General features: G+C 34.8%; 2 protein-coding genes across 2 annotated transcripts; both read right to left on the bottom strand.

Moving 5' to 3' along the window:
- Positions 1-1,818: 1,818 nt before the first annotated feature.
- LOC144256686 (phosphoglycerate kinase 1-like) lies at positions 1,819-3,072 on the bottom strand. The gene has a single exon (XM_077802097.1). It carries the CDS (start codon positions 3,070-3,072, stop codon positions 1,819-1,821), a length of 1,254 nt encoding a protein of 417 aa, XP_077658223.1.
- An 8,567-nt stretch (positions 3,073-11,639) lies between these two features.
- Positions 11,640-22,622, bottom strand: LOC144256628 (cysteine-rich secretory protein 3-like). The gene is made up of 7 exons (XM_077801984.1): positions 22,551-22,622; positions 19,701-19,817; positions 18,859-18,946; positions 16,944-17,089; positions 16,447-16,541; positions 14,177-14,265; positions 11,640-11,767 (listed from the first exon to the last, which is right to left on the bottom strand). The coding sequence occupies exons 1-7, from the start codon at positions 22,620-22,622 to the stop codon at positions 11,640-11,642; spliced, it is 735 nt and encodes a 244-aa protein (XP_077658110.1).
- Between the last annotated feature and the right edge of the window lie 3,325 nt (positions 22,623-25,947).

Here is a 25,947-nt window from a genome sequence, read left to right as displayed (position 1 = left end):
TCCAATATTGTATAATGGTTATATATGCAATGGGGAGAGTGAAAGACATGAGAAAAATGGTGTGATTTTTAGCTTGCCTGACTCTCCAGTCATGTCTAGCTCCCACTGAAAGAGTGGTGTAGCACCCAGAGATATCCAAATTTGAATAAGGTGTAGTTACTAGGCAAGAAACTTATTGTCCTTCTTGGACAAGTTTTGTTTTCTATATGTAGAAAATATCATAAATACTTGGATGGTTAGAGTCACACACAGTCTGTCAGAAACTGCTAATTTCCCCTCATCCTATTCCAATTAGTAGTAGATTCAATGGTTTATTCATTGGGTCCTGGATATCAGATGGAGAGATTATATCTCATGCATTCCTTGACAAATAGGCTTTATCTCACAACTAATTGTGGACATATTAAGTCAAAATTATTCTTGAACTTTTTGGGTCATGTGTTTAAAATAAGACTCATTACCTCTCACTAACTTTACCTTTCAGACTATCAACCATATAGCAATATCTCAGACTAACATTTTAGACAGATGGAACCCACTTATTAATTGCATGGAGAAAAGCCTACATTTTGCCCATCAACTTTTATGTGAGAAAGCAGTGTACTTTTTTACTTATTTAAAATATGGAAACTTGGGGCTGGGGTTGTGGCTCAGTGGTAGAGCACTTGCCTAGTACGTGTGAGGCCCTAGCTTTGATCCTCAGCACCACATATAAATAAAAGTATGTCAGCTACATCTAAAAAATATATTAATAAAAAATACTGAAACTTTTGTCTTCTTTTGTTTTTAAGGTTATACCTTAACTCCTACCTTTTTCTTGGGGTGACCATCACATTACTAATATTCTCTTAAATTCCAGTATGGTAACTCATGTGTATTAAGAGTTATATAAAAGTTATTCAGGATAATGAATAGATAAAATTGATTTCATGTTATGAACACAGGAAATTAAAACTGAAAAATGTGATTGCATTTTTTTAATCTTTCTTGCTAACAGTGCACTCTAGAAACATTTTCTTTTTCTTTTTTTTTTTTACATAATTAGGGGAAATATTCTTTATTAAATATTTTTGTTTCTTCCATATTTGTTATTTTTTTATTTTCTAGTATGAGTTGTTTTATTTTTCATATAAGAAGAATTATACATATTTTTATTAATCTAAAAAAATCCAGATTAAGATTAATTAGTTGATTATTATTAAATTACATGTATGTGCTATAAAGGAAAAAATGTATTTCCAATTTGACTTTAATTTGTTGCTCCATCTATAATATCTGTTTGTATGTGCTTACAGACTAATTTCTTCTTATTATCGAATACATTTTTTATTATTCAAATTCTTGCTTTTTAAAAATTCTTTATTTTTTCATATTTAGGGGAAAAATCTCTCAGCAGAGCCCTAATAATACTTATTAGCTTTTAAATGTAAATACTTTTGTTTATTTGGGTACATTCATTGTTTAATAGTTTGTCAACTTAAGCACCATCATACCCCAATATTAAAAAATAAAAAAAAATGAGAGATTCAGCTTTATTGACTCACTTTAATGGGCACCTTAAGAATACATCCTCCCTATGAGGCACAGCAGTGAAGTTCAAAGGTCCAAAGGAAATCTTGAAGGGGGTAGGCAAAGGCATGACAGAGCTAAAGTGAACAAGTGCTTTCACTGATATAAGGAGAAGTGGATGACACATTGCCTGCCCATTTCCTGGGTCTTGATATCTGGTAGTTTTTAACCAAAGTCAAGCTGAGATGTTAGAGCACTGAGTTAACCTAAAGGCTGAGGACAGAAAACAGGAGGAGGAGACTCTGTCAGTTACACATTGCTGAGGGCCTCTACTCCTGGGAGGCTTTTACCTTCCAGGAGCTCCAGACTGGCACCCCCTCCAGTGCTCACATGGCTGACTTTGTCTTCAGTGTTCCATTTGGCACAGCAAGTAGCAGTGTCCCCGCCCCCTATAATGGTGACACTACCCTGGGAGGTGGCTTTCACGATTTCATCCATAAGGGCCTTGGTTCCCTTGGCAAAGGCTTCCCATTCAAAGACTCCCAAAGGACCATTCCAAACGATGAGCTTGGCTTCAGACACAACTTGAGCATTCTTTTTAATGCTCTCAGGGCCACAGTCCAAACCCAGCCAGCCCTCGGGGATGCCAGATTCTATGGTGGCATTTCCAGTGTTGGCATGCTCATCGAACTTGTCAGCCGTGATAAAGTCCACGGGAAAGGTAATCTTCACACCATTCTTTTCTGCTTTGGCCATGATCTCCTTGACAATCTTGGCTCCCTCTTCGTCGAAGAGGGAGGCACCAATCTCCATGTTGTGGAGTACCTTCAGGAAGGTAAAGGCCATCCCGCCCCCGATGATCATCTGGTTGACCTTGTCCAGCATATTTTTGATGAGCTGGATCTTGTCTGCCACTTTGGCTCCACCCAGGATAGCCAGAAAAGGTCTCTCTGGGTTTTCCAAGGCTTTGGCAAAGTACTCCAGCTCCTTCTTCATGAGGAACCCGGCTGCCTTCTGGGGCAGATTCACTCCCACCATGGAGCTGTGAGCCCTGTGTGCAGTGCCAAAAGCATCATTGACATACACGTCCCCTAGCTTGGACAGTGACTGGCGAAAGGCTTCCACCTTCTCGGGCTCCGCCTTCACCTTGTTCCCAGAGGCATCCTGGCCCTTGCCTTCCTCCTCCAGGTGAAAGCGCAGGTTCTCCAGTAGGATCACTGAGCCGGCCTCGGGGCTGGCGCAGGCCTTTTCCACTTCTGGGCCCACACAGTCCTTGAGGAATGTCACGTCCCTGCCCAGCAAGGATTTCAGCTCGCCAGCGACAGGCTCCAGGGAGTACTTCTCGGGCATGGGGACGCCATCGGGCCTGCCCAGGTGGCTCATCAGCACCACCGACTGGGCTCCATTGTCCAGGCAGAACGTGATGCTGGGCATGGCGGCCTTGATTCTCTGGTTGTTGGTAATCTGGTTCTTCTTCATGGGAACGTTGAAGTCCACTCTCATGATGACGCGCTTGCCTTTGACATCCAGTTTGTCCAAAGTCAGCTTCTTAGAAAGGGACATCTTGGCAGTAGAAAGGGCTAGTGGACACCTGGATGTGGGCGCTGAAGGATGGTCTTAGGTGGGCTGCTGGGAGGCTTGTTGGTGGGGCTGCCTAATGTCTCCCATCAGCCCGCCCCTTCCTGGGTCCTGAGTCTCCCACGTGGGGGCTGTGGGCCAGGGGAAGGCAATGCGGCCTGCCCATTGGTCCAGAGTCCTGCCAATCTGCGTTTGGAATGTGTTGGCAGGTACAGATAGAAAATGCTAGGGAAGATGAAGTAAGGGCATGGAGTGAGTTGGGTAAGTGAAGGACACAAATAAGAATGGTCCAGAGGTTTGTGAGTACTTTTCTCCAAATTCCCCTTGACACTTAAACTTGTTCTTAATGAGAAAATAAATCAAATAATAATGTCATCCCCTCTTTCCCAACCCAGCATTTCCCTGCCTCTTGTAAAATCTTAATCATACTGATACGTAAAACTCTCGCAGTGACAAACAAAGGGATAATATGAAATAATGGGTCAATTAAATCTTATTTATTCAAGGCACAAGAGTATAACTTTTTTCCTTGATTCACTAAATATTTTTGTTAAGGACTTAGGTTGGTGTTAGACTTCAGTGTACATGTTCTAGTGGTGTGATGGTTTTGTGTTTTCATTATTTTGCTGTATCTTTCTCAGACTACCATAAAAGAATCTTTTTTTTTCTCTTTAAAAATATTTATTCAGTTTTGGAAATATGTGTGTGTGTGTTTATATATTATATATGGAAAAGGTACAAGAATACAGAAAATGATTTTTTTTATTTATTTTTTTATTTTTTTTTTAATTTATTTTTTTAATGTTGGTTGTTCAAAACATTACATAGTTCTTGATATATCATATTTCACATTTTGATTCAAGCGGGTTATGAGCTCCCATTTTACCCCGTATACAGCTTGCAGAATCACATCAGTTACACTTCATTGCTTTACATATTGATAAACTCATGTCTGTTGTATTCTGCTGCCTTTCCTATCCTCTACTATCCCCCCTCCCCTCCCCTCCCCTCCCCTCTTCTCTCTCTACCCCCACTACTGTAATTCATTCCTCCCCCTTGTACTGTTTTTCCCTTTCCCCTCACTTCCTCTTGTATGTAATTTTATATAACCCTGAGGGTCTCCTTCCATTTCCATGCAATTTCCCTTCTCTCTCCCTTTCCCTCCCACCCCTCATCCTTGTTTAATGTTGGTCTTCTTCTTGTGCTCTTCTTCCCTAGTCTGTTCTTAGTTACTTTCCTTATATCAAAGACGACATCTGGTATTTGTTTTTTAGGGATTGGCTAGCTTCACTAAGCATAATCTGCTCTAGTGCCATCCATTTCCCTGCAAATTCCATGATTTTGTCATTTTTTAGTGCTGCATAATATTCCATGGTGTATAAATCCCACATTTTTTTATACATTCATCTATTGAAGGGCATCTGGATTGGTTCCACAGTCTGGCAATTGTGAATTGTGCTGCTATGAACATCGATGTGGCAGTATCCCTGTAGTAAGCTCTTTTAAGGTCTTCAGGGAATAGTCTGAGAAGGGCAATAGCTGGGTCAAATGGTGGTTCCATTCCCAGCTTTCCCAGGAATCTCCATACTGCTTTCCAAATTGGCCGCACCAATTTGCAGTCCCACCAACAATGTACAAGTGTACCCTTTTCCCCACAACCTCGCCAGCACTTATTGTTGTTCGACTTCATAATGGCTGCCAATCTTACTGGAGTGAGATGGTATCTTAGGGTGGTTTTGATTTGCATTTCTCTGACTGCTAGAGATGGTGAGCATTTTTTCATGTACTTATTGATTGATTGTATGTCCTCCTCTGAGAAGTGTCTATTCAAGTCCTTGGCCCATTTGTTGATTGGGTTATTTGTTATCTTATTGTCTAATTTTCTGAGTTCTTTATATATTCTGGATATTAGGGCTCTATCTGAAGTGTGAGGAGTAAAGATTTGTTCCCATGATGTAGGCTCCCTATTTACCTCTCTTATTGTTTCTTTTGCTGAGAAAAAACTTTTTAGTTTAAGTAAGTCCCATTTGTTGATTCTAGATGTTAACTCTTGTGCTATGGGTGTCCTATTGAGGAATTTGGAGCCCGACCCCACAGCATGTAGGTCATAGACAACTTTTTCTTCTATCAGATGCCGTGTCTCTGATTTGATATCAAGCTCCTTGATCCATTTTGCGTTAACTTTTGTGCTTGGCGAGAGAAAGGGATTCAGATTCATTTTGTTGCATATGGATTTCCAGTTTTCCCAGCACCATTTGTTGAAGATGCTATCCAATTCTTGATGGCTTCTGTAGGAGATTCCCATAGCATCACAGCAAAGAGAATATCAGTGAAAATACTGAAAGCAATACTGACATTTTTTTTCCAGGCATAAACTTATGAGACTCCTTACCTATTCTATCTTCTCTGCATCATTTCATGTATAAGATAGAAATTGCGCTGAAAAGAGGCATAATTTTCTTAAGATTGAAATTTTTTTTAGAAATGAAAATATATGAGACAACTTTATTTTTTGAAATTAGAGCTTTATTGTTACACATTGTAGTTGGGTTCATCACCACAAACTCATACAAGCATGGAAATTTATTTCAGTTCATTATCCTACCTTTTTCCCCTCCCCATTTTCCTCTCATTTTTCCTCCCCTTTCCCCTTCTTTTTCCTTTGTTCTACTAGACTTTCTTTCACTCCTATTAATTTTTATTTGATTGATTCTTTATGTTATCCTATTCTTCCCCCCCCCCTTTCCTTTATTTTACTCTAGCTTTCACATAAGAGAGAAAACATTCAAGCTTTTGTGTTTTTGAGTTGGGCTTATTTCAATTAGCATGATATTCTCCATTTCTATTCATTTGCTGACAAATGCCACAATTTCCTTCTTTTTTTACAACTGAGTAATACTCCGGTGTGTATGTGTGTGTGTGTTTGTGTGTGTGTGTGTGGGTGTGTGTGTATCACAATTTCTTAATCCTCTCATCATTTGACAGGCACCAGGTTTATTCATGGAATCAAGTACATTATGAATTTACTTATTGTGAATTGTACTGCTACAAACATTGAGGTGCTGTATTGCTGTAGTATGCTGATTTTCGATCTTTTGGGAAAATGTGAAGGAGAGCGAGAGCTAAGTCATGTAGTGGTTTATTCCTAGTTTTGAGGAATCTCCATACTGTTTCCAGAGTAGTTATACTAGTCTCCATTCCCACCAACAATGTAGAAGTGTTCTTTTCCCCCCACAATTTTGCCAGCATTTATTGTTGTTTATATTCTTAACCACTGCCATTCTGACTAGAGTGAGATGAAATCTTAGTGTAGGTTTGATTTGCATATCTCCAATTGCTAGAGAATTTGAACATTTTTCATATACTTTTGGCAATTTGTGTTTTTTCTTCGAAGAAATCTCTGTTTAGTTATTTTGTCCATTTATTGATTGGGAGATATATATATGTATGTATGTGTGTGTGTATACATATATATATATTTTTTTTTTCATGTTTTTTGAGTTCTTTTTATATTCTGGACGTTAATCCTCTATTGGAGGGATAGCTGGCCAAGATTTTCTCCCATTCTGTAGGTTCTCTCTTTATGGTCTTATTTCTTTTGCTGAACAGAAGCTTTGTAGTTTGATGACATCCCACATACTGATGATTGCTTTTATTTCTTGTGCTTTGGGAGTATTGTTAAGGAAGTCAGTGCCCGAACCTAAACAATGGAGTGTTGGTCCTGTGTTTTCTTCAAATTGTTCTAAAATTTCTGGTGTAATTTGTAAGTCTTTGATGCATTTGATTTGAGTTTTGTGCGGGGTGAGAGATATGGATCTCATTTCATTTGTCTGCATACAGCTATCCAGTTTTTCTACTACCATTTGTTTAAAAATCCTGTTTTTTTCAATAAAATATATTTTGGCATCTTTGTCAACTATCAGATGTCTGTAGGTATGTGTTTTTATCTCTGTCTTCTATTCTGTTCCATTGGTCTTCATGTCAAATTTTTGCCAATGCCATGCTGTTTTTTTTACTATAGCTCTGCAGTATACATTCAGATCAGGCATTGTGATACATCCTGCTTTGCTTTTCTTGCTTGGTATTAATTTGGTTAATATCAGTCTCTTATTCTTGCAAAAGAATTTAATTTTTTTTTCTAATTCTGTGAATAATATCATTTGTACTTTGATTGGGATTGCATTAATTCTATATATTTCTTTTGGTAGTATGGCCACTTTGATAATATTGATTCTGCATATCCAAGAACATGACTTATCTTTTCATTTTCTAAGGTCTTCTTCAATTTCTTTCTTCAGTGTTCTATAATTTTCATCAACACTTTTACCTCCTTGGTTAGATTAATTCCCAGGTTTCTTGTTTGTTTGTTCATTTATCTGTTTGGGGTTTGTTTGTTGTTGTTGTTGTTGTTGTTTTTGAGATTATTGTGAAAGGGATGGTTTTCCTGATTTCTTCCTTGGTGAATCACTATTGGAGTATAGAAAAGCAATTCATTTTGAAAATTGATCTTACACCTACTACTTTGCTGAACTCATCTATAAGCTCTAGGAGACTTCCAGTGGACTTTTGTTGTTGTTGGGAGTGGGGAAGGTTTTTTAGATATAGAATCAGGTCATTGGCAAACAGAGATAGTTTGACTTCTTCTTTTTCCATTTGTATCCCTTTTATTTCCTTTACTTTCCTGATTGCTCTGTTAACGTTTCTTGGACTGTATTGAATTAGAGTGGGAAGAGTTGATAACCTTGTCTTTTTTTCTGATTTTAAAGGAAATGCTTTTGGATTATCTCCATTTAGTATATTGGCTTTTTTGTAAAAAATGGCCTTTAAAATATTGAGGTAAGTCTCTTTGATCCCTAGTTTTTTCAGTGTTTTAAGTATGAATGAGTGTTGAATTTCTCATAGTCCTTTTCTGCATCTATTGATATGATCATATAATTTGTGAAATAATTCTGTTTTAGTAGTGAATTACATTATTGATTTGCATATGTCGAAATAACCTTGCATGCCTGGAATAAAATCTATTTGATTATGATGTATTATCTTTTTGATTAAACTTAAGTATATGAATTTGTATGTAAAATCTAACGAGCTAATTCTAGAAATTATATAGAGATATAAAGGGCCTAAAATATCCATAATAATCTTTCAATAGAAGAAAATTTGGATATCTGATACTATTGATTTTGAGAACTTCAAGCTACAGTAATTAAGAGAAGATACAAGGAGCAGCACATAGATCAATGAAATATAATGAAGTCAGAAATAGAGAACCACTTAGACACTCATCTGATTTCCTAAGATGGTGCTAAAATGACCCAATAAGGAAAGAAAATTATTTTTGACGAATGAGGCTGGGATAGCTGGATATCCACATGGGAAAAAATTGAATCTTATATTAAAAACGTTGTCTTAAGATGGATCATAAGGGCTGGAGTTATAGCTCAGTTGGTATAATGCTTGCCTCCCATGCTTAAGACCCTGGGTTCAACCCCTAGTTCCACAAAATAATTAAATAAATAAGTAACTAAATAAATAATAAATAAGATGGATCATAAATCTATAGAAATTCACAAATCATGCAGAAGAAATTGTAGAATATATTTGTTTTGAAAGTAAGCAAATTTTATTGTACAGGCCACATCAAGTAATATTCATAAAATAAAAATGGAAAAATTAACTTCATTAAAATAAATTTTTTAATCAAAAGATACCATCAAGAAACACATAAACAAGTTATACACAGGGAGAAAGTATTAATAAATCATTAATATGATGATAGTGTGCTATTTGGTAAAATATGCCTTTAGCACTTAAATGATAAATGTTGTGTAACAGTTAATTTTAGCTACTGACTGAATTGACAGACTCATAATATTGACAATGCAGCCTTTTAGGTGTGTCTGTGAGCTTGTTTCTAGAGATGATTGGCATATGGAGCAGTAAACTGACAGGAAAAGACCTGACCTGAATGTGGGTGGCAAAAGACAGTTGGCTGTGGGCCTGAAGGGACAAAAAGTGGAAGAAGAAGAAAACTTACCAGTGTGTGAAACCTTGATTTATCTTGGGTTTGTACATTTTTTCTTGTTTCTGACATTTATTATAGATTTAATATGCCAGTCTTGTAAGTGTTTGAACTTAGTCTCACACCAGTATCTCTCCAGGGGTTTTCCAAGCCTTTAGCCTCAGCCTTCTGTTAGGTCATCCAGAGACTTCCAGCTTCCTACACTGAGCAGCTACTAGTTCCTTAGCTCTTCAGCTTGCAGACATGCTAGGAGTATACAGCTTCTGATTATGTTAGCCAATCTAATAACTAACCTGTCATAATTATATATACATTGCCTTGGTTTTGTACCTCTAGAGAATCCTAATACACATCACAATTTTTAGGCTTAATATCTTAAGGGAGCAAAACATTTGTATAGACATTATACAAAGAAGATATAAGACAGTACATGAAAAAGTGCTCAGTCTCAATAATATCTAGAGAATGAAAACTAAAACTACATTGAGATGAAATTACATTAGATAAGAATGGCTAAAATTGAAAAAAAATATTAACACTGAATATTGGTGATGTCTATGGAAAATGGCAGCAGTAAGAAAAACTGCTAATGTGATAATGAATGTCAAATATACATTTTACTAGCGAGGCACAGTGGCGAACACCTGTACTCCAAGCATCTGGGAGGCTAAGACAGGAGGATAGTGAGTTCAAAGCCAGTCTCAGCAATAGTGAGGCACTAACCAACTCAGTGAGACCCTGTCTCTAAATAAAACACAAAAATAGGGTTGGGGACATGGCTCAGTGGCTGAATGCCACTGAGTTCAATCCCTGGTTTCCCCCCAAAAAACATATATACATTTTATAACACTAGGAAGAATTTGGTGTGATGAAATGACCAATAATGTAGTTACATAGAAATGATTATAGTCATTGATTTTTATGAGTTAATCATAGTGTTTTTAATTATGAATTGCTGGATCTCCCTATTGATAACAGCAGCAAAATACTAAGCTGCATTCTAAAAAATGGCCAGAAAATGTAAACTAGGGATAGTGCATTGCTATATAATTTTTACACAGTGAAGCATTAGTTGGTAAACAGCTGAACAATCCACCCAGTAATATTATATATAGAATAGGCAATGCATATATTTTAAAGTATACATTTTTGCATGTTTTTATATTTTTCTCTCCATCAGCTCCTGTTTCCTTCTAATATAGAGCCATTATACAAATTTAAGTTAAAATTAACTGTCTTCATATTTTGTTTTCATAATCTATTACTTTGGAAAATACAAAGAACTCATGTTAATATACCCGAAATTAAGGATTGTTATCCAATTATGAATAAGCAATTTCTTTGTGATATTTCCATATTTAATACCCACAGATCTCTGTTTCTGGTTGTTAAGTGAGGGATGGGCTAAATACAACAAATTCATGTGGTGAGGAATAAGAAATTTAATGTTATTACAATGCTATTAATAAGACATTATACGTATTGTAATATTACATTATTAAAAACAAATAATCATAAATTCAAACTAATCTTAGAAAGGATTAACATGCTGTTAAGATTAACTTTCATTTTGTTTCCTGTTAATAGTCCAAATTGTTGAAGTAGTTATCCTGAATAAAATTTTCTGTTCTAAAAGTTGTATTTTGAAAGTTTTTCAAGGAAGAGTACTTCATTTAAAATATCAATAAAAGAGTTTGAATTCGAATTACTTGAGTAGGATGACATTTGTCAGATTTATCCATTGTAAAGTGAATATTATTCCCTTTCCATTGTCTATTCTTAGAAAGTAAGTCAATGAATTCAGAGAAGAATCAAAATGGATGGAACTGAGTTCTAACTTCTTGAGGGGAGATTGCATGCTTAAATGATTTTGAATTATTTTTTAAGGAAGATTTGTCTAAGAGAAGAGAGGCTTAGAAAGGTAAATGTGACATATTCTACTGTAAATTTTTTGCAATAGAAGAATCAAAAGTCTTCATTGATTTTGGCAAAATGAACGCCAGTTAACTGAGAATATCAGTTTTAATTTAATTATGAGACTGAGATCCAGATGAGTGTGAAGAAGAATAAATGAGAAGGAATTATAGACAGTATACATGGACACTTCTTTAGAGTTACTCAGGTGGAACAAGAAAGAATGACTATAGCCTAGGACTCATGTGACAATGACAATCACATTCTGTTTTTTGAGTATATTGTGTTCTGGGAACATAATTTTCAATTTTAATCCAGATTTTTAGCAACTTTAGTCATAGGAAAGTATAATTTTTAGAATCCTCAACTTGACTAAATTTAAATTTAAAAAATTCATATATCAAAATTGAAAGTTGTTATCATGGATTTTCTTTTTAATCATCTGCATAGAAAAGATTTCTGTAAAATAAGAAGCAGATCTAGATGAAAAGGATTCTTCACTCCTTGGAATAAAATTTGCAGCTAACCTGCCCATAATTTTCCTGGTAGTTTACACCAAATATCAACAGATGATTTGGACTTTCTTTACCTACCACTCCTCATGGGCACATATTATTTAGTAGATTTTGTTTTCACAATTGCAGGTGGCTTTGCAACTATTCTTGACTATTGGATTTTCACAGGTTAGTGCATTTTTCAGATCTTTACAGTTAGAGTAGCCATCTTCATAATCACAACCATTGGCTGAAATAAAAAAAATTAAAAACCTTATTATCATTTTCCTCCATAACAGCAACACACACAGTAAATTCAATGTGAATTTGGAGAAGGGAAGTGAGCTACCAAGTTGATCTCATTACAGTTTGATGATTGTCTCAATCTTGAGAAGAACAAACTTTGCTCTCTTTTTTTTTGTTTAATTTGAGGATTTAAAAATGTTTCTAAGATAAATTTGGCTTTCTATTTAAAAAAATGTACAGTAGTAAATGCTAGTGAGTGGTATTGGTCAAATTATATTGTTATATTTAAGCATGTGTGAATATGCACAACAAATCCACCACAAGTACATCTATAGTTCACCAATAGAAAATGTGGAAAAAATAAAATATATTCCAAATAAAAATTTAGAATAAAATTCACATAAGGGAATCTGTCTAGAACTGCGTTATCCAAAATGATAGCCCTAGACATATGCTTGTTCAATCTTACATTTAATTAAAAGTAATATTTCAGAACCATGGCAACACCAGTTTTATACCAAGTGCTCAATAGTCACTGAAATCTAAAAGGGGGCTACCTTAGAGCATAGTGAAAATACTGAATATTTTCATTATTGTAGAAATTTTATGGACCCAGTTAACCTAGACTCTAATGTCACTAGTCTTTCTCACAGGAGTAATTTTGTAGAAAGATAAAGATATAGAGTATGGAACATTTCCATTTTCTAACACCCCTCAGTGGACAAAAATTGAACAAATCTCAAATTATATTCATCATCCTATCTATAATCTTTACATTTTGCTGATATCAAGGAGCCCATAACCTTCCATTGACCCAGTTTCAGAGAAATGGCAGTTCTACCAACTGAATAATTCAAAACAGGAACTAGGAAATAACAGGATCTTGTTTCTTTTTACTTTTTGTTTTAGATTTTTGAGAAAGGGTTTCACCAATGTCATCTAGGCTGGTCTCAAATTCATTCATTCAAGTGACCCTTCTGCTTAACTCTCCCAAGCAACTGAGACTACAGGCATGAACCACCATAGCCAGCACTCTATTTTTTTTATCAGCATTTAATAAGCACAACCAACAATTACTAACTTCTCTCTCTCTCTCTCTCTCTCTCTCTCTCTCTCTCTCTCTCTCTCAGATACTTACTATTTTTCATTCCTTTGGCACTAATACAGTAAAGATTTACATTTGTTCGTGAGTCCATATTTATCAACTGTCTCATAGCTAGCTTTTATTCTATTATTTCTTCATACTACCTCCAGGAAGTCTTTATATAACACACTCCTGATCATAACACTTCTGTGTAAAATCTTTCAGGTAGATACTCATTACTGATGGATAGGCTCAAATTTCCTTAGCGAGGTATGGACACTTGGATTTTATTTCCTTTAGAGTTTTGACATCATCAAAATGCTGAAGAATAGTTTCAAAATTCATTCAGAAAGAATTGATATAATTTACTCAGATGAATGTAGTTTGAAAGGTAAAAAATCTTAGTGAATTGGTCACTTGCATTGTTCATAATAATTTTACTAACACACATAATTTTACAAACCCAAATCCTTACTCTTTGTAATTCCATTAATAATACTGAATATTAGGTCATATATGATATTTATTTTACTCACTCTTTTCTAAAACATTTGAAATAATATCATATATGGATTTGATTTTAACTTTTAAAAATGTACACACATTACTAATGAAAGGAGGTGTAAGTTATTTTAAATTAAATGTAAGAATTCTAAGAACATTATGGATGATTTAGGGAATTGTGATAAATTTATTGGCATATAAAAATTGCTATTTTTGTTTTGCCTCTCTGGACTGAGCCATATTGTATCATTTAAAATCCTTCAATATGTATCTGTTTTCCCTTTTAAAAATGCCAGCTTTGATATAATGACATTGATATTAGTCTTTTCCCTTTTCTTTTTATTTTTTGGTTCTGAAGACTGAACCCAGGATTACAATTGAGCTACATTCCCCAGTCTTTATTTTTATTTTGAGACAGGGCCCATGAAGTTGCTTAGGGCACTGAACTTGTGATCCTCCTGCCTCAGCCTCCTGAATCTCTGGGATTGCAGGCCTCTGCTTCTAGCTAATGACACTAATCTTGATGCAAGGATGAATTATTCCCATGGAAACATTTTCATAGATGCCAATATATAACAAACTAAGTATAGTCATAAATACACATAAATTGTGGATAATTCTTTAGATTATATATGATAATAGGGTTTTCGTTTCAAATAATGCTTAGATACAGAACCGTGAAAAATTTGTACTTAAAAATACTCTTATGTTATTGGTTTGCATGAAGGTATCACTTAAATTGATTACATTCAGAGTTTTAAATTCTTTAAAAATAAAATGCCATGCTCTTTTACTACACTAACAAGGTAATCACTTTGAACTTACTGCATAGTCCATCTTCACAATGACCAGGACAACTGCCACAAGGTGCTCCTTTGTCATAAGGGGTATTTATTCTACTAAGATAATTGCCACTGCAATTTTAAATGAAAAAAAAAAATGTCATTTAAAAAGATTTTCTGTTTAGTTTATACTCTGAGATTAATGTTCATCACCAAATATACATAGATATCTATTAAATGTTTTTACTTATGTTAAATAACCAATGCAAACTGTCATTACCTAAGTGTGTTCAGATAACATTGCAAAGTAAGGGAATAACTCACCATTTCACTAATCTCCTTGACTGTAAATTCAGAACCTGAGACACTGAAATAGAATAACTAGTCTAAAGTGTTGAGAGTGCATTTCAATGTGGAAATACTCTCTTCATTTCCCAACAGACATGGTTGAATTGTTAAGATGAAGTACAACAAGGTGCTGGTTAGGGGTAAAACATATTACCTAGAGAAAAAGAAGATTGCGTAGTTCAAAGGGGTACAGTATGAAAAATACCACTTAAATGTATTTTGCAATTAAAAATGAAACAATGTCATAATTTCTACAATATGAAACAGGGTAAGCAAAGCTTCAATGTAGTTTTTGGATTCCAGGTGGGGTTGTTGATTTTCAAATACTTTTTGGTGTATGTTTGAGAAAGGAAATAGGGTTTAAGAAGATTTGGGAATGTCTATAAGTAGCATGTGTGTGATGTGAAATTTTTATGTTTATCAAAAATGGGAATGTTAGAAAAAGACTAAATGGTCTGTGGTTGTGGCTCAGTGGTAGAGTGCTTGCCTAGTATATGTGAAGGACTGTGTTTGATTCTCAGTACCACATATAAACAAATAAATAAATAATAAAGGTTAATCCACACCAAAAATATATCTATTTTTTTAAAAAAGATTAAGGGTGACAATCTCAGTCTTACAATAACTATCCTGTAGCTTATTATGAATTTTATCCTCTTGGTCATTAACATGTGAAAATACAAGAGAATTTCTCCAGCTTATCAAGAGGGACAAGGGCCAAGACAATGAAGCTCTCTCACCTCTGCACATAGAGTATAGCTACGTGGATGTAAGCACTTGTAAAATGACCTAAGTGTTCAGGATATTCTCCCCCTTGCCTCCATTTATTATTCAATAACTCTTATTTCCGGTGTCAGGTTCTCAATATCTCCTCTTGGCCAAGGCATTTGATGCTTTCTCCTAGGGTCTTTCAGTTCTCTCAACCTAACACCAATAGGACCTTACTGAATAGTGTCTTTTCAAACTGGAATACCACGTCACCTGAGTTATCTAGAACTTCAAAATGAATCATGTTGGGAGCTTGGTTGAAAACACATTCTGCCTCCAGTGTAAAAAAAAAATCTATGTATTAAAAATAAATTAAGGGAGTAGGATTGTGGCTCAGTGGTAGAGTACTTGCCTAGCACGGGCGAGGCCCTGGGTTCAATCCTCAGCATCACATAAAAATAAATAAATAAATAAAGATATTGTGTCCAACTACAACTAAAAAATAAATACTTTTTTTAAAAAAAAAGAAAATTTAACTGACAGATTGTGGATATATGTTCATTACTGCGTTTAAAATTTTTGGAACATTCAAACATATTTCTTTAAGAAAGGGTTGGTTTCTGTCTATAAATTAAGATCATAATCAATTGTTCCTACAGTGGTTTTTGTCACAAATTCTGAGAGGCAAAGGCTTAAGGTGTTATCTTCCTCACAATTTGAAAAACATTAAGACTCTCTTAAAGGACTTTGAAGCTCAAGAATTGACCATTTCTTAATGAAATAAGACAAGGGTTTTAGATAAGCAGGAGTAACATTGAGAAGAAAGGCCTGGAATAACCAAATCAGTGAGATACATCATGCCTCCTTTGTTCTCACCTTTACCCCTGATCTGACATCAAGCTTTTACTTTCTAGTGTGTGAACTTAGTAAGATATGATAGTACAAATCCAGAAAACTGTACATCATTCACAACTACATACGTACTCACAATGTAACACTAAGTCTGGGGAATGGCACCAGAGAGGGAAACCAAATCGTAAGCATTGGGACCAAGCTTCAGTTATCTAGGAATTGGGAATTTGTTCTTTCTGAGAATTTGGTTATGTATGTCTCAACTTTAGAAAGTCCTCTAAAATTCATTTCCTTCCCCTTTTCTTGAGTAACTTTTTAGTTCATTATTATTTTATAATTGAAACATTAATGTGCATTTGGTATTATTTGATATTAATAGCAAAACATTCTAAAATATACACTTACGCGGGACAATACTGGCAAACCAGGAAGTATTTTAAATTTTGATTAGTACAGAGGGCAATTCCACATCCAACATGGAAAGATGAGTACCAAACCACCTACATATCAATAAGTGAAAATAGGAGTACATTAGAGAAGAAGAAAATATAAAATAGGAAGAATTACACACCAGAAAAGAAGGCTACTTTGTTTACATATGCCTTATGGATATATTTAATTTATAGAATCAAATTAAAGCATTTTAAAATTATTACATTTTTATGTCCATTTACTCTCTTTTATCCATTTAGAGTAATATTATAAAAATGTAGAGAATTTTTAATTTTTACCAAAAGCCTGTGAGCTATTGAAAAGTGACAGCCCAGATACTCCACAAAGATCCAGACAATTCTCTCTCTATTTAAGGCCTTCCCTCAAGTTCAATATTCGAATCGGTCAAATTTGGAGAGTCTTTACTTCTAGGGTATGTAGAGGAGCAGGTGTTCCAGTTCTTTTCTTACCTGAGTATAATGTCCAACTACTGCAGAAGGTGTCTTTGCCCCTACATTATAGATAAAATCATGGTGCTCATCATACCAGACTTGGATTGCTTCTGACCATGAAGGAGGGTAGTCTGACATGAAGAGATTCTCACCACAGCTTATATCTATAAAAGAACAAATCTTTCGTGAGGGAAGTAATAAAGTATGCAATGCACATATAGAAGCTCTCATACAGACACAGAGTCCATATGTTTCAAACATGGTGCCCAAAGTCACTGACACCTGGATGACACATAAGGAGGGTGCCTCAGGTCCTTAGCACCTGTGGCTGTATGGTAGTCAGATGTGCCCAACACATGTATGCTGGCCACACATGCAAAGCTTGAGGCAGATGGAGAAATCTTCCTTTACTATCTGCTCTCCCTGGACTCACTCATTTATACAGTCACTTGTCAAGGTGTTTGCCTCATGAGGGTTCAGATTACTGTGGTAATCATCCTGAATGCAGACACCAACTCCTGCAATTTCTTTCCTGCTCTAGCCCACACTCACTAGAGATTTTCATATATAAAAATGTGAGTAACTGTTAAGGATCATTATTTTGTGTACACTTTGAAAGAAATATTACACGCAATCTTTCAGTACCAGAAGTATGAAGCAATGGACGGTATTTTTAAAGTCACTTGGATATATTCCCTTTAATCAGCCAATCAGAATATCATAGGCTAAACTCTCCTCCTAGAATTAAGAAAAAGTGTCTTGCAGCCCAAAAAATCTCAGTTTTTAAAAGTATCTCAGTATTTTTAAGCTCTGCAAATGTTTAAATTTGGATTTTGAAATGTAATGTCTGCATACTTCTTAAAGAGAATGTAAACTACTCTTTGATAGCTTCTTTTTTTTTTAGAGAGAGAGGGGGGAGAGAGAGAGAGAGAGACGGAGAGAGAGAGAGAGAGAGAGAGAGAGAGAGAGAGAGAGAGAGAGAGAGAATTTTTTTTTAATATTTTTTTTTTTTTTTTAGTTCTCGGCTGACACAACATCTTTGTTGGTATGTGGTGCTGAGGATCGAACCTGGGCCGCATGCATGCCACATCCCCAGCCCCTTGATAGCTTGTTTAAAAGAGACAGAAAGAAGATTTTTACAGAAGATTTGCATCTTTTAGGCCAATTCTTTCAATCTTATACCAAATATAGTCATGCTTCTTCATGATTTTTAAATTGTATTATCAGTAATACAAATAGCAATGAGATCCTATCTCAAAACTTGTGAGATATCTGTTTTCCAGTAGAGCTTGATTATCTAGGTCTTTTTGATAATTCAAAAAAAATGATATCTCATAGTTCATTTATGTTATATTTTATGTCATTATTTCACTCTCCTTGATGTAAAAGTCATGTCTTATAGGTTATTAGTCTTAGAAAATATGCTTGGTGGGCACCCAGAATATCCAGATTTTCTGTCATCACATTTTTAAAAGGAAATAAGTGTAACTGATATATTAAATATTTTTAAGTAAACTAGAAATAATTTGATCAAATTTAATATATGTTATAAATTTAAAAAACATTATTAAGACACAAAGAGGCTACATTTTTTATTAAGGAAATACTGGGTTAGAATTTAGAAATTATAATTTAGGGTATGACAGTAATTATTAATCATTTTACTCCAAGCAGTTGGTTTTCTTATTCAAATGAATAAAGGTTGTCCATGACCTACTTGACTCCTGAGCTGGTTTATAAGTTCAAAGATGATACTGTGTGAGTATTTATGAAATACAAACAATTAGTACAAGGCAGTGATCTCAGTGTTTTCTCTACTATAGAGACAAAGGCAGCAGTGTTATTTTTAAAGTTTTCTAACAAAACATCATAAAATGGTCCCTTGTTATTTTAACTGTCCATTTGTCCAACACATATTCATTAATGTACATACTGGTTTTTCGGGCATCTGGGGCACTGTGACTGTAAGTGCACTGGTTGGCCCACTTTTGGGCATTGGCTGCAGCTTCATTGCTCCATTTCTAAAAGAAGGAAAGGAAAGATGTGCACTTAATAGCTCCAAACTCAAAGATGCCTAATCTTTGCAGTCAAATAGATATGTTGGTCTTTCATCATTATATAATTTCCATAGAGGAATCTACCAGTGGTTTTAGCAAAAAAAAAAAAATTAATTTACTGGTTTTTTTTGCTCCAAAGAAATATACATATTGTGTCTACCCTAAGTAATTGAACATTCTAAGACAGGTATTGGTTTATACATGATGGCACAACAGGCACACCTAAATCATGTTAATCATGTTAAATATTGAAAATATTTTTTACAATAGAAATGAGCTGGCATGCTTCATCCTAATTCCTTCCGTTATTTTTGTTTTGTTCCTATTGATTAATTTAGGGAGACATATGGCCTTTTGCTGGGGCCAGAAAAGTAGACTGTTTCATTGATCTGATCCTAATGGAAGTCTTCTTGATTCTCCTGTATTATTAAGAGTTAGAGGAGAGTGAGCAGAACAGGGGCCTTTCATTGGATAAATAAGGATTTGGTTTCATTTCTCTTACCATAACTTAAATTGCTCCAAAATGCTGACAAGTTATTTAATCATTATAAAAGGAAATGAAGAAATTCTGCCATGAACATAACACAACTCAAATGAAACGACAAATGAGAGGCAGCTGTTCCTAAGCCACAATGTTAAGTGATGCCACCTACCAAATGTCTGCTCTTACACAACTCAGAGTGCCTCCAGCTACCTTCCTTAAATTACTAACTCTTACCATCTTTAGCATGTTGCTGGCAGTGGGAGATACTGCTTTTCTTAGTTCATTGTGCTTATTTACAATCTCACTTTGAACTTCCTTTCGAGTGGTTGACAGAGCATTCAAATCTTGATTCTAAAGGGAAACACAATTAGAATTATTTTAGCATACTTGAAAATTCCATGTAATAATTAATAAGTCTTTACTTTTTTAAGAGATTAAGAATCATTTCAAAAAGTGTTTATTTCTAACCAACATTAGTTGTTAAGCATTGCCAATGAAACTAAGCCAAAGCTATGACTTTTAAATGGAAAAGTAGACCATTGAAGTTTAGAGAATGGAGATGTAATTTATGGCATGGCAAATTAAAAAATTCACTGAGGCCACAAATGCCAGTTTTGGTTTTAAGAAAAAGTTTCCTATTCTCTGGCTATATGAGTGGTATCATTAAGTACACAGTAGAAACCATGAAGACATTAACACTCTATTAGGCTGCAGCAAGAAAATGTTAAGTGTGGACAAACATGATTTATTGTAGACTTTAGGAGTAACATTCACCTGACAGGGTGTCAGGTGTCTAGATGAGAAATATTTAGGCATAGACCAAGTGTATATGTAGTGCTCCATATGTAGTAAAAGAACTTATGTATTATTTAGCAAATTTTGTAGGATCACTCAAAAGATGAGTTTACCATATTTTAAAAAAATGTCCAAAGCAATTTGAAGGGAATGAAGTCATTCAATAAAGGGACTAGAGATGACTATCTTTTTATTACCAGAAATGTAACTGAGAAGATATTAATTCCCATGCTGATATTTGAGTTTATTTATTTATTTTTTTGTATATGTGTGGGTCTGGAAAGTAGAATGAGGTTTTGTGAATTGTTGGCACAAGAGATAAAAGTGATTTGCTGATCCAAATTTATACAACAACATGCTATCTTTTAGGAATGAGCAGGAATTTCAAATATAAGTCTAAAGTGACAGGAATGCTTTAGATTTCATATTATTCCTTGGGATCAGTTATCCTCCATCCCTCCATTCTGAGTACCCAAAGACTCTCCAAATTCTCACAGATGTAACCATATTTTATTGCTGTTATCTAATAGTACGTTCATTACTCCCTCCTGCTTTAATGTTCCTAAGAACAGGGACCATTGCCATTGTGATGCTTTGTTCAAATAGATCTCAGCACAGCTACTGGATGCCCAATGTCCTACAGCAATAGTTTAAGGACTCCACAACAAAATTCTTGAATTTGACAACTGAATGCAAGGTGGCCAATTTCCGTCTTTTATCAAAGTAGAGAGTAACACCACTAGATATTTACTGTTGACCTCAAAAACCTGATTAATGTAGTTTCATTTTAAAACACAAAAATGTGGGTTTCTGAGAAAGAAGTAATGACTTTTTACTTCTTATACCATCTTGCTTTATAGATAAAAATTTTACTGATTAAGATACATATTTGGTTTTCTATTTAAATATGAATAAACCTTTCATTACCTGACTAGAAATATTAAAAGTGCACAGTATAGAATTGAAAATTAGAATCTAATTTAAAGTGTTTAGATTCCATAAGCAATATGGCATAAGTAAATCATTATAATAGCACATAGCAAAAATGATAGGAGGAATTTTGTGACATATTGAAGAAGGCAGGATGAATTATACATGTTCAAGATCTAAAAAGACTATACAAAAGATGTTTCTGGATCTCTCTGTCATTCCCCTTTTTAAAACTTTACACGTGATGAACAGGAAACAGACCAGAGAAGTAACAGGTCATTGGAAAAGTCATACAATATAATCTTTATAGAAAATAAATTGCAAAGACAGGAAATTACTTGTATGAAACCCTCAATAATGAGAAAAAATTCTCCAGGTTGATAGTTTGATTGTGTTAACACAATTACTATTATTATTGTGTATCAAATGAGCTTTGAACTGAGTTGTAGTCCTAGGGAATCCTAGCTGGACTTGTGGGCCAAAAGCCAAGAACTGTGTGAGAACAAACAGCAATGGTCAAATCTAACATCCAGGAGTTTTCTGGTGAGAAAATTAAACATATTATCTGGGAAAGACACACCCCATCAAAAATCATGATGATTGGCCTTGTTCCTGGGGTCATTTAAGAAAAGTATCATGTTATAAGTAAAGTATTTGGTTTCTAATCATATATGTTATAAGAGTATAGGATTAAGTCCACCTAAGACCTATAGTGATTTTTTTAAGGCTTAAAAAACAAGTATAATTGTTCTAGCACAGTATCTGTCAAAATTAAATATAGTGATGTATGTGATAAAGTCATACTAATTTGAGATTGTGTACATATATCATTCATTTTCTGTGGGGGTGAAACTGAATTGGATTTAACAAGCACACTTCCTGGAATAGGAGGAATTTATTAGTTTAAACACATAGACATGGTTTGTCCTACTAGACACCGGGTTCAGGCATATGTAATTTAAAATTTTTTGGTGGTCAATTTAAAAAAGAAATAAAATAGGTGTAATTAACAATAATAGATATTACATGATATATCCAATATTCAATTTCATTTTCATAAGTATTAAACATATTTCTCTCTCTTTTTTTGCACTTTGAATTTTTTGTTGTATATTTTAAGTTTATGTCCATATTGATTCAGAGGAAATGTATAACCAATGCACTATACACTCATGTAGCTTGGGGTCCCCCTCTGGTTACCACAGTTCTAAGGTATGTTAACTACCCTGAGCTACCAGTGAACACTTTGCCATGTCTTAGACCTGGTAGCCCTGTTCACTTTTGGAGATGGATCCAGGACCTGGTGTTTCCTCCTGGTTGCCTGAATTGTTCTGAAAAGATGAGCCACCTTAGCCATACCTCATTTCCATATGCAGGAAAGAATGGATGCAGCACAGCAGCTAGGAACAGCAGCACTGGATATGATGCCATCACTAGAAGAACAGAAAACAAGGAACAAAAACCTGCATAAAGATGCTCAGTACACGGTAACACAGGTGTAGGGAGTAATGAGCTGCTTCTCCTAGATTGATCAATAGGGGAACATGGGATGTGCCACATGCAGCAGTAGAATGATAGTGTGATTGTGCTGCTGAAGCTCATCTTCCAGTAGGATTGGAAAGAACAAGGGAAGTACTGAAGTGAAGCCCCTCAAGCACACATATTTATGCTAATACCACACTGACCTGTGAAGTTACTGACTTTGGACTCCAGGAATGACTTCTTTAAGTTGACCTTTCAGAACTAGTAATAGTTCCTAAGTATTCCTGTTAGAGGTGTACTACTGCTATGAGCCCTAGATGGTTAGTTGCCATCCTTTTTGTAAATTGATATTTTTTATTCCAATTTAGAAATTAGCATGTGCCATTTCCTAACAGTAGAATGAAAGAGAATTCAGCTGCGGAAGCTCTCCAGAATGGGGTCATATAGAACAATTGGAAGTGCTAAATTGAAGCTCCTGAAGCACATCTATAAATACGAAGGACACATATCCTTTTTTCTCAGTGTCACTCTTCTATCTATTCTCTATAGAAGGTTGAGGAAATTTAAGGACTTATGCACCATTAAAATTTCAGTAATAACAGTACGAAAATGTTGACTGTATTTATTCTGAAGTTTTAAGAAAAGCAGAAGAAGAGTTAGGAGAACAAGTTGATAATCATGAAGGCAGAAAAGGAAGAACATGGAGAAAAATTATTTTGTATGAAGCTGACACAAAATATTAATATCACAAGAAGACTTCTTAATGTGTCAGAGATAGCTGAGGCCATACTGATCGAACATAAGTGTTTGTACCTGGTACTGTAATAAAGGAAAGAGTTCAGTGTTAAGAATCTGGTGAATTTGTGGGTGTTGATGATGCTTACCTTATCTGTAATTAGCTTTGTGGAATTGAAAGTTAGAATATTGGTGACATAGGGTCACTTCATAGGGACTTTGTGAAGTTTGAGTACATACATTAATATGAAAGCATTTTGAAAAAAAATAGAAATCATCACATGCTACAGGTATTAGCATTTTCACTAGTATTCTCTTACCATGTGGTATACTTGCTTCCTCAGCCATCAAGGAACCCTTCTGTTGCCAGGCCTCCAGGCCTGTGATAAAGCATGTGATAAAGACAGGCTTCTGACCCTCCCTGTGAACACTCTGTGTGTGTTGGGGTAAAAGGTTTTGACCTCTTCAGTGAACTATACTATCACATTTTTCTGCTTCTTTACATTGATTGATATTAGGAATACCACCATGTTTTGAAACACTCACTTAAGTAAGAAAAGGAATTATTTTCTCAGATTAGGTTATCATTGCATATTAACAATGAAAATACGCACAAAGACTCACAGACATACTCATCCACACACAGCAAATGTGTGCATAAGTGTGTGTGTGTGTGTGTGTGTGTGTGTGTGTGTGTTTGTGGGTGTGTGGGTTTGTGTGTTGAATGTGAAGTGGACGGTAGTTTGTATTTCAGGGTAGGGGCAAGCCTGAAGTTGTAATGAAAATTATTTTTTAGCTCCTGTTCACATCTCAATACTATCATGGCTTCACTTTTATTCATTACAAATATTGGTAGCAATGGAACAAGCACTTTGTCTGGAATCAGGTCAGCAAGAAAACATGAGGGAAACATAAATCCATTGTGTGAGAGGAACTGAGAAAAATTAAGATATATGTAATATAACTGCTATTACAGTTTTACCTTTCTTTCTTCCAAAACCTATGTTTGTTTGATTTTTTAAAAAGCCATATTTCCTATAAGTTTTTACTACTTCTGCCAAAATATCAATTCTTTCTAATTTATTGTCTTCTATTCTTTTTAAATACTCTATGTAGGAACTTAATGATAAAATATTTTTTCATCTGATTCCTTTATTAATTTGATGAATTCACCAGTGAATTTTCTAATTTTGGATCATCCTGGTAGTCTTAATATAACTCTATTTAATCATGATATTTTTAATATATGTTTCATATTCATGAGTTCAGTGTTTTTAATGATCTTTGAATTTCATATATGAAAATTGGCTTATTTTATTTACTGGGTTTTTTTAAATCCATTTTAGGAATTAATCCCAGAATATTTCCACTTGTTGCCATTCTTCAGAATACACATTAGGAAGAAAGAACATTTGAAGAAAGTAGACATAATAAGTTAAAAAGTGGCAGAAAATTTAAATGATCCAGGGATTAATTCTTATAAAAGATGAGGATAATTTGGTTTGGATGTTGCCTGCCCTCCAATGATTCTTATGTTGAGAGCTTAGTCCATCAGGGACGCTATGGGCAAGTAGTGGGCACCTTTTAAAAAGTGGGTCCTAGAAGGAGGTCCTTAATTGACTTGGGATCACCCCTTCTGTTGGGGTGAAGTAGCTCTCCTATACTACCTGTACAGTTCTCTGGGAGAATTGTTTTAAAAGTGGGAATGTCCCCACCCCACTCTGGCTTCCTGTTTGGGAACATGACTGCTTACTCCTGCATGCGCTCTGAACATTGCTGTCCTACCACTGTGGGACACAGAGAAGAGGTCCCTCACCAGAGCTGAGCCAATGCTGGCACCATGCCCTTAAACTTCCCAAACAGTAAATAAATAAGCCTCTTTGCTTGAGGTTACTCTGCTCAGGTATTTCATTGCAGTGATGCTTAATGGTCTAATATATAGATCTGTGTGTGTGTATGTATGTGTGTGTGTGTATGTGTGTGTGCTGCTGGGGAATGAACCCAGGGCCTGGTTCATGTGAGACAAGCACTCTACCAACTAAGCTATATCCTCAGCCCTAATGCATAGAATTATACTAAAAGATGTATCGAACTATTTCATAAATACAATGCAAACAAAATATTAATTCACCAATTTAAAAAATGCATTAAAAATAGTATGATTAAGTACAGTTATACCAGGTATGCAAAGATGATTCTATATTGGTAAGTTCATTGGTGAAATTCACTACATTACATTTATTACATTAATATACTAAAAATATATGACAAAATGTTATCAAATTCAATCTATACATATAGCTTTAAAAAGATGGAGAATAGGGGAGATTATTAATTTGGTAGCAGGAATATTTTAAATATCTGTAGCAAATATAATGGTTATTAGAAAAATTCTAGGCACATTGCATTTATATTGGTATCAAAGAATGACTAATGATATTATTAACACAATACTGAGACATCCTGATAAAATAATTAAAAAGAAAAAAATTAAAATTAATTAAAAAGAAAAAATGTGTGATATGTGTAAGTCTTGTGA

The sequence above is a fragment of the Urocitellus parryii genome, chromosome 8, assembly GCF_045843805.1.
Source record: "Urocitellus parryii isolate mUroPar1 chromosome 8, mUroPar1.hap1, whole genome shotgun sequence".
Lineage (NCBI taxonomy): Eukaryota > Metazoa > Chordata > Mammalia > Rodentia > Sciuridae > Urocitellus > Urocitellus parryii.
The sequence above is the reverse complement of the archived record's forward strand: the minus strand, read 5'-3'. Positions and strand labels throughout refer to the sequence as shown.

Bases quoted from the DNA above. Each gene is read 5' to 3' on its own strand.
- LOC144256686 (XM_077802097.1), bottom strand. From the start codon at position 3,072: ATGTCCCTTTCTAAGAAGCTGACTTTGGACAAACTGGATGTCAAAGGC.
- LOC144256628 (XM_077801984.1), bottom strand. From the start codon at position 22,622: ATGGCATCATATCCAGTGCTGCTGTTCCTAGCTGCTGTGCTGCATCCA. The intron at 18,947-19,700 runs GTAAGAGTTAGT...TCCTTCTTTTAG, and splicing joins CCAGCAACATGCTAAAGATG to AAATGGAGCAATGAAGCTGC. The intron at 17,090-18,858 runs GTATGTACATTA...GTTCTTTTATAG, and splicing joins CCCAGATGCCCGAAAAACCA to ATATAAGCTGTGGTGAGAAT.